This window comes from Lacerta agilis, chromosome 5 (genome assembly GCF_009819535.1).
Source record: "Lacerta agilis isolate rLacAgi1 chromosome 5, rLacAgi1.pri, whole genome shotgun sequence".
NCBI lineage: Eukaryota > Metazoa > Chordata > Lepidosauria > Squamata > Lacertidae > Lacerta > Lacerta agilis.
Window position 1 is genome coordinate 67,724,222 of NC_046316.1, and position 20,079 is coordinate 67,744,300.

At 44.6% G+C, this 20,079-nt stretch overlaps 1 protein-coding gene across 1 annotated transcript in view; it reads left to right on the plus strand.

Annotated features, from left to right (window-relative positions):
• The window catches only part of NYAP2 (neuronal tyrosine-phosphorylated phosphoinositide-3-kinase adaptor 2), a 134,991-nt gene that overhangs the window by 98,828 nt on the left and 16,084 nt on the right, over positions 1-20,079 (plus strand). The window contains 4 exon segments of the mRNA XM_033150273.1: positions 5,994-6,175; positions 6,177-6,207; positions 6,787-6,828; positions 15,805-15,908. Of these exon segments, the coding sequence (XP_033006164.1) occupies positions 5,994-6,175; positions 6,177-6,207; positions 6,787-6,828; positions 15,805-15,908 (359 nt within the window).

A 20,079-nucleotide genomic window follows, 5' to 3' on the forward strand; every position in this document is an offset into this window, starting at 1 on the left:
GCACCAGCAGAGCTGCAATGGTGGAATTTGCTCTGATGATATAATTTCTACTGCTCTAGTTGCTGCAGCTGAGCTGAAACTTTATTATTACTCACAAAACTTTATCTGTGCTGATATGTGTGGCAAGCACAGCCCCAGATTGTTTGTAGAGGTGTGATGAATTGGACCACAGAAAAGAAGGCAACCTTTGCTTCAGATGTGGGAGATTTCAGAGCGTGGGCACACAAAATTATCTTTTCATATTCATCAAAGAATATTAAATCCGGGGAAAAAGTTCACCACTGCACGTCCAGACAATGGAAAGGTCTCCTGAATGATGCTCTCTGAAAATGTAATTTCCCTTGGTTTATGTTTTTTTCCTCCTTCTTATAGGGTTTGGAAAATAGCAATGTTTTAAAAGTTGTGCTTTTGTGTTGCTGATAAATATCATCCAATAACAATGTTCTTTAGGCAAAGAATGGGCCGTGTGAGATGGCAGACTGATCCAGACTGTTTCATTTCTTTTAGCTTTATTAGTTTTTAGATAACTACAGAAATGAAGCTTGTCATGTAAATATATTAACTGACCTGTCAACTGCAAACAGATTTTTGTGCACAAGAATGGTCTCAAGAATTGATTAACAGAATTGGTTAACACTACCAAGGATGTGTTTTCGACATGCAACATTTTACCCAAAGGGTTCTGATGGAGTATTGGAGAAGTGTTCTGGATAGCAAGCCAAATGGCTTGTAATGGAAAGCAGAAATCACTGTCACTTGGATAAGGGCCAGTTTTGCAATGCCTCTTATTTTGCACCACAGATCTCACTCCCTTGCCCTCTTTCTACCCACATGCCATGCTGCTCCTTCTACTCCCAGCCATGCTGTCTTTTTCAATAGTTCCTGTTGAAAGCCACTATGGTGTAGTGGTTACAGTGTTGGCCAGGGACCTTGGGAAGTTCAGCTAGCTCTTGGAACATCCCAGCTAGCTCTCAATTTCCAATCCTCAAGAGGCTTAGGTGATCAACCATGGAGTTCAGGAAGCATGAAGTCATGAGATAGTGGCTAGCAGGGGGGGGGGGAGAGACTGCTGGGCCTACCTATCTGACGAATTGTAGGATTAAACCCCTCCCTTGAGGGGCTACAATGTCTCCAAATATCAGGTACCAATTGCAAAAACAAGCAGTTCATTGTTTTGATTTTACCAATGAAAGTCAATGGGAGGACTGAATATTTGGATTTGCAAATATTTCTCCTATGCAGGGTCTAAGGCAGGGACACTTCAAAGCAAGGTAGGGCCTGACCCAGAGCTTTGACTATGAGGCTGCTATTATTATTTATTGCTTTTATATCTTGTCTTTCCCAAAGGAGCCCAGGGCGGCAAGGTGGGGCCGCCTCAGACATCCCCTGTTGACATCGTAAGCATGCATATTAGGAAGGAAGTGGGTCCTATTGAACTCAGTGGAACTTACTTGTAAACATTGCTAGGACTGGACTGCAAATTTTCTGTTGGAAGTGCACGGCAAGGCTTAGATATTCCGTACAATTACTGAGATCTAGCATGTGAAGTGTTTCGAATGCTCTAAAATATTGCACAAATGCTAAGTATTATTGTCCTCATTGTTCCCTATTGAGCCTTTCATCTTCCTGGGCAACACAGGGAGTTCGTTCTCCAGTCAAGCTTCTGAAGCTCACTGACTTTGGGTCAGTCACTGTCCCTCCACCTGACCTCCCTCACAGGGTTTTTATGAGGATAAAACGGGGGGGGGGGATGTATTTCCACCACAAGGAAAGGTGGGATACAAATAAAACCCATCCCAGAGCCCCCATCTTCATCCTTTCCATCCGTATCATCGTTCAGCCCTCAATACTGGGAGGTTATCTTGCAATGTTGATATTACATCTGCATCCCAACCTACGCTTTTGTTTTGTAGTGAAATGCTGCAAAGTTTGGCTATCTGCACCACACGGTTTAAAGCAGTATCATGCCACTTTAGTAGGACAGTTTATAAAAAAACTTTTTTAAAAAAATAAATAAATGCCTGCTCTAACAGTCTTACTACACTAGGGATTATATAGCCATATCTGAAATTTCATGCATATCAGTTAATATATTGACCCTGCTCCACTGAATTGGAATTTCAGCCTCCATGACATAGGAAAACGGCCAAGCAAACAGCTATTTTCATGGAGGAAGGTCAAGATATTAACTGATATGCATGAAATTCCAGATACAGTGGTACCTCGGGGTACAGACGCTTCAGGTTACAGACTCCGCTAACCCAGAAATAGTACCTCGGGTTAAGAACCTTGCTTCATGATGAGAACAGAAATTGTGCAGCAGCGGGAGGCCCCATTAGCTAAAGTGGTACCTCAGGTTAAGAAACATTTTCAGGTTAAGAACAGACCTCCAGAACAAATTAAGTTCTTAACTTGAGGTACCACTGTATAGCCACTACATCCCTAGTGTAGCAGGCATTTTCAAAAAAAATGTTTTTTATGAACCGCCCTACCCTTTAGTCAGTTGTGGTTTCCCACATCCTGGGAACTATAGTTTGTTAAGGGTGCTGAGTGTTGTTAGGAGTTTAAGAAAGCCCTGTGCTTCTCATGGAGTTTTCTGGGGAGAGAGATTGGCTGTTAAACCACTGTGGTTATTGTAGCCTTACAAAAGGAGTAGGATTCTCCAAGCAATTCTCAGAAACCTTAACAAACAACAATTCCCAGGATTCTTTGGGGGAAGCTATGGCCATTTAGAGTGGCATGGTACATCTTTCATTTGAGGAGGCAATGGCTCCGAGGACATGGACTGTCAGGGAATTCCTGCTTTTGGTGTAATATTTTTAATTGTGTTTTTTATGAAAATAATGCAAAACAGTACCAAGAAAAAGATTTTAAAAAGGTCAAATCAGATAAGATCAGGATGAAGTACCCTACAGAAAAATATATATATCAGGTATACCTTAAAGGTAAAGGGACCCCTGACCATTAGGTCCAGTCGTGTCTGACTCTGGGGTTGCGGTGCTCATCTTGAGTTACTGGCTGAGGGAGCCGGCGTACAGCTTCCGGGTCACGTGGCCAGCATGACTAAGCCGCTTCTGGCGAACCAGAGCAGTGCACGGAAACACCGTTTACCTTCCCCACCAGAACGGTACCTATTTATCTACTTGCACTTTGACGTTCTTTCGAACTGCTAGGTTGGCAGGAGCAGGGACCGAGCAACGGGAGCTCACCCTGTCGCGGGGATTCGAACCGCTGACCTTCTGATCAGCAAGCCCTAGGCTCTGTGGTTTAACCCACAGCACCACCCGCATCCCTCAGGTATACCTTAGATTACATAAATTAATCACAATATTTTTGTAACAAAGTCAATAAGGGGTTGAAAAGGCATGCAGCTCAAAAATTATATTTTCCATATATATGATAAGGCTGATGGAAGAGACTGGTGCAATTGTTCATTACTGACATGCAAGTCAGTGGCAAAAGTGGCAAAAGTGGCCATAAAGTGGCAAAAGAGCCCACAAGATAGCTCAGTTGGTAAAGCATGAGACTCTTAATCTGAAGGTTGTGGGTTTGAGTCTTGCATTGGGCAGAAGATTCCTGTATTGCAGGGAGTTGGACTAGATGACCCTCATGGTCCCTTCCAATCCAATTCTATGATTCTATATTTCTCTGTGGTTTATTCACATAATATCTAAGTAAGTCCAGTTTAGCTTTTCCAGCCAAGAATCTAATACGCCCAGTGATTCCCCCCCCCCAAAGCACAATGTTCCGCACATTTTGCCGCTAAATAGAGATAGTGATTTTGGCTAATGTTTTCCAGCCAACTGTTGTTTTTATTTGTTATGTTTTCATCTTTTAGAGATGCAGTTTTTAGATTTTTAATTATTGTAAAGTTTTCCCCCCCTGATGTTGCATAACTGCCCTGGTTTCCTATGGGAGGACGGGTGAAACAGAAATGCATAATGTTTCTGCAAATACTATTATTTTAAGCTTAAAAGCAACTGGAGAAGGAGTAGAATTGGGTTGTTTATTTATATTAAGTGTTATAAATTGTTTATAAATAACTGAAATCTCTTGAGCATTACATAAAAATTCAACACTGGTGTTCAGTGAAATCTCAAAAAAAAACACCTAGATTAAAACCAGATTAAAACAGAACAAAACAGTTAGAGGTGATGGGAACTGCAGTTCAACAACAACTGAAAGTCACCACATTGATGACCCTAGACTAAGGCCGTGTTCTTGCATGGAAAGCTCTGAAAGGAATAATATTAAGCCAGAAGTAGCCAACCTTTGGGGGCCAGTGGGCACATTTGGAATTTTGAGGAAGTGCCATGGATGCCAATCAGAAAAAGGCTGCTGTGGGGGTTAGGACCTGACCATTAGGTCCAGTCATGTCTGACTCTGGGGTTGCGGTGCTCATCTTGAGTTACTGGCTGAGGGAGCCGGCGTACAGCTTCCGGGTCATGTGGCCAGCATGACTAAGCCGCTTCCGGCGAACCAGAGCAGCGCACGGAAATGCCGTTTACCTTCCTGCCAGAACGATGCCTATTTATCTACTTGCACTTTGACGTGCTTTCGAACAGCTAGGTGGGCAGGAGCTGGGACCAAGCAACGGGAGCTCACCCCATCTCGGGGATTCGGACCGCCGACCTTCTGATCAGCAAGCCCAGTCTCTGTGGCAGAGAGCTTTGCAAGGGGGGAGGGGAAGGGTTAAGACCCATTCAGTGCATCAGCTCCAGAAGATAGGATTGCTGATTTAGAGGTGGTTCCAGGGGGTTGTTTGGACTATACATGATTTCAGCTTTATGTGCAACTCCGAGCAATGGGAGCTCACCCTGTCGCGGGGGATTCGAGCTGCTGACCTTCTGATCAGCAAGCCCTAGGCTCTGTGGTTTAACCCACAGCGCCACCTGCGTTAGCTTGACGCAAACAGCTTCTACACAAAAGCACAAAAAGAGACAGGAGTACAAGATGCATATTGCTCAACTGTCCCAATTTGAGTGGGACACCCCGGAATTACAGAAGCCACCCCAGCTTCTGATTGGATCCTGGAACGTCCTGTTTTTTGTTCTGGTGCGAGTCAGATTGCTTGCGCCAGAGCGCTGGACCAAAAGATGCCAATTTTTTGCTCTCATGCTCTTGCACGTGTCAGCTGGTTCTCACGAGATCTTGGGATCAAAAAATTAGTATCCCAATTTTGATTGGCGAGATGCTGGAGAGCATGAAGGCGGCATTTGCATGCCCTCGTCATCCCCACCCCCATGGAAAGAAGGCAGCTACATCATCCACCACTGTCCACACTCACAGAGAAATGCTCTTTTCACCTTTCTTCACTTTAGAATGCAAGGGAAGGTGTGCGTCCAATCCAAGTGCATCCAATGTGGGCATGTCTGAAAGGGTGTGTTCAAGTGTAGGAGAGGCTGAACCAGTGCAAACAGGAAGTGAGCAGGAAGAGTAAACCGTCTCTGTGGAATGAGGATTTATGGGGAGATATATACTTTTGTATGCACCATAAGAGGTACTGGCAAGCACAATGATACCCACAGGAACCCCACAGGCAACTCTTGCATTAAGCAGACAAGATTAGTCACAATCCGGCATGGTTAGGTAGTACTAGGCCCATTGGTTAAGCACACCCATGCTGAATTGTGACCATACTTTCAAGAAAATGAAAACAGGATTTCTCCCTATGGAGAACAAACACACAAAAGCTTTCCTGTGAAATGTATTTGTATTATCTAAGATTTCAGGAATACCATTTAATGCAACCTTCTAATCCTGCATGTAGCATTTCTCTCTATATTCTGATGTTCCCCGCTATTCTGATGCAAACTTCAATTACCACTATAATTTTAATAAAGTCTGTTTATTGTGGTCCTCTATTGATTATGGCATGCATTTGCAGTGGCGCTCAATTAGCTGATTACTAAACTGGAAAAAAAAAAGCATCAGAGTATGGATGGAATCAATTTGCATGGTATAATGAATTGTGACCTTTCCCTCTTTTGTAGAACCATTAGATGAGCTGAAGATCAGGAGCCACAGCACTGAGCCACTACCAAAGCTGGGAAAACAAGAGAGAGGAGGTCACCATGGGGCATCTTCCTCCAGAGAGCCAATAAAAGCTCAGGAATGGGATGGCACACCAGGACCACCGCTTGTGTCTAGCAGACTCGGAAGGTCTTCTGTTAGTCCCAACCATGTTGGCAGGAAATAATAGCTCAGGTAAGTGCGAGTAAGAAGAACAAAATAAAGTATGCAAGGTGCTGAGTTTCTAGACTCAGATGCAATGGGCTGCCTAGCACAATATCTAGCTCTTTGGGAAGTACTAGTTAATGAGAGATTAATGACATGTGAGCCCCTCCAGGATCCCCCCCCCACAAAAAAAACAATCAGACCTTTTTGAGCATTTTGTAGGAATGCGAAAGGGGTCAAGTTGAGTGAACAGAGGGTAAGAAGCCCTGCAAGGACTCTCCTTAAGTGGATACAATGCAAGAAGCACTATTTCCTGCTGGGGATCATGGGACTTCTTGCTTTCTCCCATGCAAAATGAAGCCAGGCTTTTTGGAGTGGGGAGGGGGAGTTTTAGCTCTCGCCTTGGACGTTTCGCATTGTCCTTATGCGAGAATCCAAGGTGCCATGCTATTAGCTTCATTGATCCAAGATCAGCAAGCTTTCTGGCTTATCCGAACTCTCCTACATCAGGGCATAAGAATGCAACAGTGGTTGGTCCCATAGAAAGAGAAGCAAAATAGGTAAGGCTATTCCTGCTGTGTTGAACAACTTCTTTTGTTTGTTATATAGTGCTACTCCTGTGCTGGTCCCAGAACACCAGAGACAAAATAGGTAAGGTGATGCATCTTGCTAAAGTGACTTCTACCTAAATTAGAAGACTGAAAGCTTACACACACTCACCAATGGAAACTGGTCCAACAACAGGTAAGTGTGTTTCTTACACTGTGTATCAGTTCTATTGCTGAGTGTGTCTAAGCTTTCCTCCCAACCCACCACCTTTGTAGGCCCTCCTCACACATGACTGTTGCAATAGCAGAATGCAAAGCAAAAGACTTCCTAATTTTGCACTTTGCAAGTGTGCTGAAGTTTTAAAGTCAGCCAGTTACATTGCAGATAGGGTGGTCATGTGTCACACTTTACACAGAGGACTGTACTCTGAAGCAAGACACGGAAGAACAAAGGATGAGCCTTCAGGATCAGGCCAGTGGCCCATCCTAGTCCAGCATCCTGTTCTCACAGTGACCAACGATGATACCTCTGGGAAACCTGCCCAGAAGATCTGAGCAGAACTTCACTTGCTTCCTCCTCTTCCAGCAGCTGGTATTCAAATCATGCTGGAGACAGAAATATGCGTCAGGGTTAGCTAACCATTGACTAGCCTTACCCTCCAGGGAATTTGTCTGGTCTGCTTTAAAAAATAAAGAACCACAAGAAGGGACAGTAGCAGACTTGACGTTGCCCATCAACTGTTAGTCAGAAGCCGCCGACTGGATTGGATAAAAGCCAGCATGCTATCTCTCTTCAGGTGGGCCACTGCTGCTGTCCTTCTCATGGTTCTTTCTTTTAAAGCAGACCAGACAAATCCACACCACCCTCCCTTGGGCCTTGCCCCCTTTCCTTCCCAGTAAACAACCGGACATAACCAGTTTAGCAGCTGGACCATCCCACCTGCAATAATCGACTTCAGCATTTAGTACCAAGACAGCAGACATGAACAGGCACATGGGTCACCTGGTCCACAGTCTTCCCCACAATGGCGAGATGTATTGCATTTCTATTTTAAATTCTAAACTTCTTTCTAACTTTGACGTATACATATACACATAAATCAGTATATGCAATTATTGTTATTATTACATCAATGTCCTTCCTTGTCCTGTATTTTGTTGGTGATGTATAAGTGGACACACTAAATCCAACCTAAGAGTGAAGCAGATTGCTTTCCATGTGGAAGCAATTTTAATTCTAATCTCTGTGTTTTATAGTTCTGGCATCTTCCAGCCCACAGTAAAAGTGTACCTAATTCTGTGTAGAATGTGTTATAATTATAAAACACAGAGATTAGAATTTAAAATTGCTTGCAGTCTTTATCTGTTTCAGATACAGAGTGTGGTTGCTGATATCCAAAGAAAGGAAAATACAGTGAATGCATTTTGCAACACATGCCTCTAAAGTACAGCATGCCAGAGAAAGTGATCAAGAGGAAAAGTAACACAGCTGTATATCTACAGTTATCACAAACGGCTGGAGTTTGAAACTCGTGCAGGCAAACTGATCTGTTAATGACTTGAGATGGTGAACAAAATGATTATAAAGCTGAAAACACAGTCGAATTTCTGTAGGCATTGAGACAAGGCATTATTTCTTTAAGATAATACTGAATCAGTAGCACCACCTGAAATGAGCATCCTTAATTTTGCAAATAAACCCACAGCACAGCTGATCATAGTGGGTTGGGATCAGTATTTAAAATTGCCCCTTATTTAGCTAACCCCAGATGTCAAAAGTCAATCAATCACAATATTTTGTAACACTTCCAGAAAATGTTTCTGCTTTATAACAATCTTTTTTATGTGCATGGATTCAGGGGGATGTAATCCCACGTAGACCAGCTTTTGAGGACGGTTCTCAGAATCAGATTGTTAAAATGTGTCCTCAAGTGTACACGTGTACCGAAGGAGCCGCACTTTTCATTTTGGGTACCAGTTTGCAGTGTACTATGAGGATGTTGTCCTGTCCACCGGTTACAGGGAGGAAATACAGTCGTACCTCTTGTTACGAAACGCATGTTGTGTTCGTCACGGGTTACGAACCCGCTGAACCCGGAAGTACCGGAACGGGTTACTTCCAGGTTCGGCGATTCGCGCATGCACAGACATGTCAAATGACGTCACGCGTGGCGCTCAGGATGCGGCTGCTCATGATGTGAACGAGGCTCCGGAACAGATCCCGTTCACATCCAGAGTTACCATTGTAGATTGTGGCTGGTTGTTGAGGGAATCTGGTGTAAAGTAATGCATTTGCATCTCCCCAGAGCCCCTGCTCCTTACATGCAACAAATGTGAAGTTTACTTCCTATTAGAGTGTGTAGTTAATGCATACTAGGGTTTTCTTCCTTGGTCACTGTAGTGTGACTGCACTCCTCCTGGGTGTGGTTCCTTCCATAATTAATTGGAAACTAGCTGGAACCTTAGTCTTACCTGCTAACAAGTCTTAGTTGCTCTGCTGAGCTGTTGATCTGTTGCTGACCGATAAACTTTTGAAGTTATCTTGACCCCTGCTGGCTTCCTGGTATTAGGGCAGACTCAATGTAAGGTATCTTCATATGGTCAGTACCCTGCTCAAACCTACAGGACACTACAGTGATGCTGGCCCAAGTCCTAGCTTGGCACAGTTGCATGTGGAGCAAAGTGTAGGAGTTAAGGGGCATGGTTGGGGTGACTGTCAGGCAGGGCTGGTTTACCCATTGAGCAAAACAAGTACATGCTAAGGGCATGAGGGAAGTGGGGCACCACAGAAATTTTCCATTCCTAGATTTTTAACACTAATGGTCTCCAGTTGCTCAGCTGGGTGTTCATTTTCTCAGTTGAAGTATATTTTTTTAAATCCCAACAGAAATATGCAACATGGAAGGTTGGATGCCTTATCTCTACTAAGCATAGAAGCAGATGTGTTGTGTAAGATTAGTTTTGAGGATCGGATGACTCTGCAATTTTAAAAAGTAGGAGAGAATACCTACCCATAATACATATGAGGGGTAGCTCGGAGCTGTGGCTCAGGGATGGAAACACTGTTCAGCCTCACATTCCCAAAGGTGGATGTGGCCCTAGGAAAAAGTATGAAGAGCAATGGACGGGACCCTTTGTTTCAACCCACAAAAGGAAGATGGCTCTATACACACCATCTTCCATCCAGTCCAGCAGGAGGCATGATCACAGCACATGTCCCAACCAGGCAAAAACACTCAAGGAGAGTGAGCCAGTGTGGTGTAGTGGTTAAGAGCAGTAGACTTGTAATCTGGGGACACAGGATTTGTGTCTCCGCTCCTCCACATGCAGCTGCTGGGTGACCTTGCACTAGTCACACTTCTTTGAAGTCTCTCAGCCCCACTCACCCCACAGAGTGTTTGTTGGGGGGGGAGGAAGGGAAAGGAGAATGTTAGCTGCTTTGAGACTCCTTCAGGTAGTGATAAAGCGGGGATATCAAATCCAAACTCCTCCTCCTCTCTCTCTCTCTCTCTTCTTCTATGGAGCAGGGTTGGTGAGAGTATGTGGACTGGGGGATTCCCAAGGCCTGGACAGAGAGGCCTGAAGGGCTCAGCTTCCTCATTCTCACTTGAGCTGAAGTGCAAGCAATTCTGGCTCTGTGCAGTTCCCCTTGCCTGCTGCATCGGCAGACAGCAGGATCCGTGCAGCTGAGCCGCCTAGCAGCTCAGCAGGACCCAGCTGGTTCTGGTGTTGCACAGTGGGACGTAGAGCCTTCACACTAGTCCCTTGTTATCTTCAGTGTGAAAGCGGAGGGCAGGCGGCCATCCTCCCTTCCAAGTCCCCTTTCATGTGGAGGCACAGCTGTGCATTCCCGCAGCATCAGATCTGGTTCACCTGATCCCCCCCTTGCCGACTTCCACTTCTGATACTGCGTGGCGCCATTCAAGTTTCAATTGCTCCCAGCCTGTGTCATTATAGCCCATGTGCTGGGACGCTGTACCTTTGAAACTAGGCTATTTCCCCTCTGAGTTTGTAAATATTAAGGTGACCTTGGACACTGCGTTCGCTGCTGCGTTTCATTGCTATGTGTCATCCCCTCGCCTCTTAGATAATTTCTCAGGGACGTTTCATTTCAGGTCTCTGCCTCAGGAGGCTTTTTAGAGGAATAGCTGTCAGTGATTTTTTAAAAAAAAGAAAAAAGAAAAACACTGCAGCCTCAAAAACATGCCATTGCTGTTTCAGTGGAAAACCACAGGGGGTCGGCAAAATGGGAGGCTTCATCGAACTCAACTGTGGATGTTTCAAACAGCTTTTTCCAGAAGGTTGCAGCCTGCTTAGGATATAAGGCATTTTGCACTGCCACCTACTGCTGCAAAGATGTACTGTGCTCCATTTTAAGATGCTGCCCCACACTGTATAATGTTTACTTGTGGTTTTATTTTTCATTTCTTAACATTGCAAAGTTGGCACTTGGCCAGATCGTTTAAATTTGGGTGAAAACGATTTGCAAGTAAAACAGTTGTGCGCTTAGTGAAGGTGCTTAGGATTAGAGAGGAATGATGCTAATACATTATTAATCTTAGATATTAAGGTCTAAATGTTGACAAAAAGGATGCTAAGACATTTGCCTTCGTTCACCTCCATCTAATGCAAGGAGAATAGCAAATTCTTCTTCTTCTTCTTTTGATCAGCAGGAGAAAACCACTTTACTAACTTCCTTTGCCAGTTTGTCAGCAAATTAACCAGTGTCTGCTGCCTTTCCTGAAAGTGTCTACCCAGAGATGTGCAATGCGTATACAATTAAAGTCATGTCATCTGCTGCATATTTTATTGCTGGTACTCCAGGCCTAGACTTTAGGGCTTATTGGACAAGAATCTGGATTGAAATCCTCTTCCTCCCACCCCCAATTTACTTTTGTACAGGGCTGAAATCAGCACCTGGAATCTTTGGGTAGCTGCCAGGTTTCCGCTGATGCCTACCTTGCCCCCCCCCATTTTAAAAAAGAAAGATCTGGTGAATAGAGCTGTGTGACTGAGTCTAGCCACTGTAGTAATTCCCCACAATGGACCTAACACAGCATCCTTCTCGGTAGGGCCTTCTCGGTAGTGGCGCCCGCCCTGTGGAACGCCCTCCCATCTCATGTCAAAGAGATAAACAACTACCTTACATTCAGAAGACATCTGAAGGCAGCCCTATTCAGGGACGTTTTTAATCTGTGACATTTTAATGTATCCTAATATCTGTTGGAAGCCACCCAGAGTGGCTGGGGAAACCCAGCCAGATGGGCGGGGTACAATAAATATTATATTATTATATTATTATTTTATTATTATTATTATTATTATCCTTGAGGCATTGTGGGAAATTAAAATGGTGGCTGTGCTCAAGTCGCCCGTGGCTGCTTGTGGTCAGCGGCGGAGCATATGCTGGCCCTGCCCAGGGCGGGCCCACTCCCGAGGGGGTTGGGGCACGGAGGGTGCCCTCCCAGGTGCAGGATAGCCTCTCGGGTGCACGCAGCAGTGCACACACCCTGCAGCCGGGGGCGGAGTGAGCCGCCAATGGTGGACATTCGGCGCACCTCCCAGCCCGACACCCAAGCCTCCCCCAGCTGTCAAAATAAAGGGGAAAGGGGGGATGCCACTGGCAAAGTGGGTAGTCTCCCCCCCTTCCCTCCGATGGCTCAGGGTAGGCTTGGGATTTGCAGGCAGGCTACACCCCCTGCCCCCCTTCCTCCCCCCCTGCTTGTGGTGCTGCTCACAGCACTGCCACCTTCCATCATCCGATAAGCCCCAGATGTCCTAGGCAGGGAGAAGGGGGGCATCCCCAAACTTTCTGGTGCCCTGTGACAGTGAGGGGAAGAATGCAAGGCATTGCAGAGTTGTCTCTTTAGTTGCCACTCCCTCCTGCTGCTGCCCTTCCATCAAAGACTTGCTCACCAGAGTCACGTGGAAGTGGCTTCTAGTGAGATTTCATGGAACTCCCACAAGAACATGCTAGAAGCTGCTGCCACTGCTTCTCCTCACTTCCCCAGGGGATTCTGCCGCTTGAGGCAGTTGCCTCAGTCTGCCTTATAGGTGGACCAGCCCTGTTCCTACTTGGAAAGAGACTAGATTGTCTACTGGGAACAAGTGCAAAGTAGTAAAATTACTACTAGGGGCGCTATTGGGTTGTTGTTGTTGTTGTTTTATTAGATATTTTGTGGTTTTATATCTTGATTTATTCTGTGAACCGCCCTGAGACCCCCGGGTAAGGGCTGTACTGTATATAAATTCAATTTTAAAAAGTAATAATACTCTGTGCCTTCTTTTTAGAGAAAGCCAGTGTGGTGTAGTGGCTAGAGTACTGGACTAAGACCTGGGAGACCAAGGTTCAAATCCCTGATCAGCCATGAAACTCACTGGATGACTGTGGGTCATTCACGGTCTCTCAGCCTAACCTACCTCGCAGGGTTGTTGTGAGAATAAAATGGGAAGAGAACTGTGCATGCCACCATGACCTCCTTAGAGAAAAGGTGGGATATAAATGTGATAGGTAGAGAGAGAGAGAGAGAGAGAGAGAGAGAGAGAGAGAGAGAGAGAGAGAAGAGACCAAGCTATACAGTCATAGAACTGTAAAGTTGGAAGGGACCCTGAGGAAACAGAAACACTTGGTGTAGTGTTTTGCATTTGTTAATAACTATATTAGTTGGAGGGATTAGCAGAGGAGGGTGGAGTTATCAGAGTTTCCTCTCCCAGAGTTGGAGAGGAAAATTGAGAAGGAATCTGGCAGTGCAGTGACATCTAGAGTCAAGCAGCCTCCACTGCTGATCACGGGTACGATGAAACTACTGAAAATGTAGCCTACCTACTCATTGAAACACACACACATAGCTCAGTTGGTTAGAGCATGGCGTTTTGTCATGTTTTAATATTCTGTTGGGAGCCACCCAGAGTGGCTTGGACAACCCAGTCAAATAGACAGCATACAAATAATAATAATATAATAATAATAATAATAATAATAATAATAATAATAATAATAATAATAATAGTTGTTGTTGTTGTTGGTGTTGTTGTTATTACGCCAAGGTTGCAGGTTCAATCACTGTATGGGACAGCTATATATTCCTGGACTAGATGATCCTCAGGGTCCCTTCCAACTCTACAATTCTATATGACATACAGCTCCATTATTACATAAAGCAATTAAGATGCAGCATTTGGATCGAATGGGAATAAACATACAGAGGCGTGTTCACATGAGAAGGAAATAGGCTATTTCCTAACTAAGGTGCCAGTAAATAATTTGAATTATTTTAATTTGTTTCTATTTTCTTACTTGATTTTTTAATAAAGAAAATAGTTTTTAAAAGATTATAAATAACAATCACTTTTTGTTTTGAGTTTAGAATAATGGACATAGAAGGTGCTGGGAGCAGTATCAGGAAATTATTAGTACTAGAAAACTGGCAATGAAATCCTTATCTAATACATATCTACTTGCTACCCATTCAATGAGATTTATTCTCAGGCGAGTGTGTATTGGATTGTAGCCTGAAAGCTGCAACAGGCACACCATGCTAGAAATATAAGGCAAGGTAGATTCTTTAAAAGGAACAACCATTCTCTCTGAGTATGATACATTCTATTCCTTTGATGCCAGATGAAAGGGGATTTTTTTTTTTTTTTTTTTTTGCTACTGAAGATGTGATAATCTTCCACGATGATGTATGGGCCCAACTGAGAATGCTAGCATTTCCATTTTCTGGAAACAAACAATTCAGAAGCTGTGGTAGACAAGACCTTGCAGTTTTTCACATCAACAAAACTAAAGAAGGCCACATTGCCTACAAGAAGCAGAGATGGGCCAAACCCCCCTACCCCAATAATTCTCTGTCAATTAATGAGAAATGGAATTGCGTTCAAAAATATCAAAGGGACAGAAAACATGGGTGAAATTTTATTGGGTGAGGTGTATGGTTTTTGATGCGCTTGCCTTATTTTTGAGGCGGTTGGGCAGTATTTGCGAGTGTCCTTTCGTTCATTCTACAAATAACCTCTCCAGCAGTGTGCAGTCTGTAGCCTTCCTGGATGCCTAAGCGTCAATGATAGCCCATGGGAAGAAGTCATGAGGTAACTGCTCCCACAGGGCTTTTTCAAATCAGGAATTGAGAGCAACCAGGGAGGCTGCACAGTGCTGGAGAAATGATATTGAGTTCACCCTCTGTCACTTTACAGTGATATAACATGCTCAAAACTATTTGATTGGCTAGGCCCAGATCTTCAGTGCCTACTGCTGAAGAGGAGCTGAGGGGGCACTGTGGTCAATTTTACTCCTGCCAGCTGGTGTTCAGTGGGGTATGACCAATGGACCCCAGGACCATTCAGTTGTAGCTAGCTCAAGCCAGACAGCAAGAGGTGTTCTGGTGGCACTCGCAAGGGCCTCAAGTGCTGGCCAATCATTCAGCTTACCTGCGATTTCCTGCTTGTACTTCCTGCCAGCCATTACGAAAGCCAATCTGCCAAATCACACCCAGAGATAGACTGTGTGGAAAAAGAGGGAACAACATGGCCAATCGGGGATTTTTTGTGGGGTGGGGGACTACTCAGTGCTCCAAAGAAGCTGCCAGCCAAAGTTGATTCTCAACCTAGAGCAGGTAGGTGGGATGCCACACCGAAGAAGGCTGACAAGGGAGGGGCGAGAGCTTTTATTGTGATGCCAGTGCCAGTGACCTCGTCTCAGCATGGCACCCTGAGCATCTTGATGTCAGTGTGCCCCCCTGCACATGATCCCTATTTCCAGAGTCACATGAAGGAGATCAAATCCACTTCCTGCTAAGCACATGTCTGAGCTGTGTTTTGCTGACAGCGGGTTCTGTTCCATAGGCCCTTGTGGTGGAGAATCAAGGGCTTCTTTGAGGCAAATCTCAAAAACAAAAAAAGTTGGGAACTGTTGGAGGGCAGCAAGCTAGACCACGCTGCCAGAATATACGTAGAGAGCAAAAGAGAAACGAGAACATCATAAACTGCTGACATTTACAAATATGCTTTTCCGTGGCTGTCTGGATTTGGACAAGGGACTCCAGAACTTGATCTCTGACCTGTTTCCTTTCCTTTCCAGAGCCGAAAGGAAGCTGCAGATTAGGACGATCTGCATCCACATCAGGTGTGCCTCCTCCCTCCGTTACTCCTCTCAGGCAAGCCAGCGATCTGCAACCGAGCCAGGTACCATCGTTAGCCAATCGTGAATGACTTCCTGTGATGCAACATGCCAAATTTTCTCACCTCTCTGTGTGTCTGTCATCTGTTGCTGTAAAATTTGGTTTGATTTCTGTTTGTATGCCTGTATATGTGCTCTTCTCTCCTCTCTCTCTCTCTCTCTCTCTCTCTTCTCTCTCTCTCTCTCTCATAAGCAAAGAAATTCTACCCTTTCCAGTATCATGTCAAGACTTTCTTTGCTGTTAATTCATTTAAAATCTCTGTTTGTCTCCTCTTCATTCTGTAATATAAATGTGCTGACCTTTCATACTTTATATACTAGCTGAATGCTGTGAGCTTTTTTTTGAGGGGAAAATGGTCCTGTGGTGTATTTTTTTATCAACAATTTATCAATTTAATCGATGCTGTTTATAACATATATTTCTTTTAAATATTTCACGTACAACTTTTTCTACTTTATTTCTCACTGACTTTGTATATACCATTTGAACTTTGACCTATTGTATTGTAATTATACGTGCATCTGTTTTGAGCTTGGTGCATGATTAGCAGGTATATCTGTCTGTCTATACATATATACACACATATATATATATATATACACATACATTTTAGCGAAGCTGCAATATATTTTGTTTTCTGCATGTGGCAGCTCATTTTTCATCAGCTCTTGCTTCTATATAATAGTAGTGGGACTATAAAGTAATACCTTGCATTTTTATAAACTGGCAAAAACATTGCAATGAGCAGGGTATACATCAGACTTCCTCAACCTCGGCCCTCCAGTTGTTTTGAGACTAAATTCCCATCATCCCTGACCACTGGTCCTGCAGGCTAGGGATCATGGGAGTTGTAGGCCAAAAACATCTGGATGGCCAAGGTTGAGGAAGCCTGGTATTCATGGAAGGAATTCCCATATATTGTGAATGACAGGGGGTTCAATGTGCTCTCTGCAAATCACCTCACTAATGGGTTTTCCTGTCCGCTAGGTGTTATTGGGCACTGGCCAAGGCCCACATACTGTTGGAGGCCCACTGCTAATCCCAGAAGCCTCCTGGTCCCACAGATCCTTCTCGTGGTTTTTACTACCTGTTTGCTGGACCAGAAGGAGGAGATAAATTAGCATCCTTTGCTTGCTATGCACTCTGCCTTTGGGTGGTTGGGCCCTGCGGAAAATGGTGACTGAATGGGCAGTAGGAAAAGAAGCAAGGAGGAGATGGGTCTGCTGAGGGTATCCTGCTTAAGTTCCCTCCAAGACCCTGAGTCACCACAATCACACAGGCAAGTCACCTAGGAGGACTGGGCATGTTTGGCTCCCAAGAACAAGAACATCTCAGACAGCTGCACAAATAGAGGTGGTTCCAAAGCAGACGTTAGGTCAGGGTCAGCAACCTTTTTCAGCCGTGGGCCAGTCCACCGTCCCTCAGACAATGTAGTGGGCCAGACTATAGGGGGGGGGTGGAATGAACGAATTCTTATGCCCCACAAATAACCCAAAGATGCATTTTAAATAAAAGGACACATTCTACTCATGTAAAAACACGCTGATTCCAGACTGTCCGCGGGCCGGATTGAGAAGGTGATTGGGGCATCCAGCCCACAGGCCTTAGGTTGCCTACCCCTGCTTTGGGTGAACTGGAAGACAAAAGTTGTCCAAAGCAGTTTTTTATTAAAAAAACAAACAAAAAAAACATGTATTTTTCTTCCTTTCTCAAAACATGTTGGGAACTACATCAGTTTGTGCAGCTGGCACTTAAGTTCTTGGATCTCCCTGTCCCCCCATAGCTGTTTTGTTGTGTTGGTACAGGATTTACCCACACTACAATATTGTCTCCAAAATGAACCTTCTTATTTGTCAGCAAATAAGTCAATTCAGTTGGGCTCTAACTGTTAGAGTAAGTAAAGGATAGCTCTTTTTCTGGTGAGCAGACAGGGTTTTCTCCCTTAAGCATACATCTACATAGCCCCACCCTGGAAACTTAGCTTACAAATGCAGCAGTAAAAGGTGCTCAGGTGCTGAGATGTTCGAGTGATCGGCACTGCTTCACAGGGTATTTCATATTTGAATGCTCCATTGTGTTAAAGACAGAAAGCTAAGCATTAGGCAAAGGGATGGCTTGGAACTTTTCATGCCAGTGTACTAGTTTTCTCTTTGCAAGGAGGTTTTGGTTTTAGCAAGGGGGAGGGATTCAAATGTGGTATTTCCCACCTATACTATGAAGTCAGAGCCGTCTTTCCTATTGGGCTTACTGGCACATTGTACCAGGGCGCTGGCCTCTCAGGGACTCCCCATCGAGTGGGGGAGTTGTGCGGCTTTGACGGCGGCCTCCCTTTTCCCTGCACACCCACCAGCTGTGCCCGTCAACCATATGACTGGTGGGTGTGCAGATTGCCTCCCAAGCCTCCATGGGAGGAGAGCGATCCCTGCAGAGGCTTAGGATGGAAGCTGCACCCCGCCAACTATATGACTGGCAGGCATGCAGGCTTCCTTCCCAAGCCTCAGCTGGAGGAGAGCAATCCCCACAGAGGCTTGGGAAAAGGTCGACAACTCTGGGAAACGGGGGGGGGGGGGGCGGCGGCACTGGAGGGATCTTTGAACCCGGTGCCGGATATGCTTAAGATGGCCCTGTATGAAGTGGAAGAGTCCTTTATAGTTCTGCAAGAGGGAAAATAGGGGAGATTCAGGTGATTGGCATTGTGAGATGGAGAGGGAGTCTAAACAGCATAGCATCAATTACAAGAAGTGCCTCTTCACCACAACTACGAAACTGGCAGTGATATGTTTAACAAAACAAAGCCTATATATATAATTTTCATGTTGAGCTGAAAGTCAGCACTAATTATACCACCTTAGCATTCTGCCACCTATTTTGCTGCATGTTTACACCGAGCCATAGTCACATTAGAGAATAGGATGCAATGTTGAGAAAGTAGGCAGGTAGGTAGGTAGGTCAATAGATAGATAAATCGTGTTTTAAAACTACCCAGTTTAAATACTACTACTTACAATATATTACAAAGATTTCACAACTGCAGAGGCAGCAGAGAAGTCGGTAGAATAATCGTTCTATGTATATAACTTGAAGAAAGATAAGAAGATATGGATATTTAGCTTTATTAGATGAATGTCAGATCCTATCTAGTAGTGTTTTACGTAGGTGCAAGATTTAAAATATAAAATTACTTACGCAGCAATCCGAAACATGCAGCATGTTTAGGATTGAGGAACTGGAGGAACAGGGACTTCACTTAAGTGTTATTAGTGTCTTTTCTCAGACCCAAAGTATGAAGGCAATATTTGAATCCTTCCCCGCATCTCTTTTGTTTTGCGTTTGTGAAACTAGAACGTTGCAGGAACTCTAAAGAAATGCCACATTCTGGCTGGATTATAGCAAAATGGATGGAAGAGAGTCAAAGGAACGCAAAGCTCTAGCCATTGATAGTATCCTACTGTTTGTTTATACTTCTGAATTTTCAGGCCACTTGGTAAGATTACAGAGCAGTGAACCCTGGTGCTGTGCGCAATGCCTATGGATGGGTGGGGCAATGCAGTTTTCTCTGTGCAGATGCCATGTAAGTTTGAGGAATAGTGACTATAGGGCCCCATGTGCATGCCTTCATGTAAGTGGGATGTATGCACTAGCCTAACCTCTAAAGACCAGCTCTTTAATACTTGGGCAGTATCCAACTAACATGTTCCATTAGCTCAAGGATTTCTGCTTGTGCAATGGAACTCACCCCTACTCCCACCAATACCCTCTAAATCGCTCTAGGTGTTCCCCCAACCCTCCAGGGAAATTTTGGGGAGGGCACAGGGTGCACTCGGGAAAAAACTCTCATCAAAATGAATGGGACTTTCGCCCTCCCCCCCAATGCAGAGTCAGGCACAGGGCGTTGAACCACAGTGTGGGGGGTATAATAATCTCTAAGCCCCAGCAACTAGGATCTTGAGACAGATTCGACCCACAAGCAACCCCACAGACCTTGCACATTTTTTTTTTGCATGAGGCAGACCACAAATGGTACATCGCCTTAAGTCAAGGTTCATCAAGTCATCTGGGCACTTGAGGCAACCAAATCTCGCTTCTTCTTTTTAGCAGCGAGGTGCTGGTGGGTTTCTTCTTTTCTTATTTTTGCCAAGTTGTCTGATTTATTCCCATCAGTGGTTGGTGGAGCA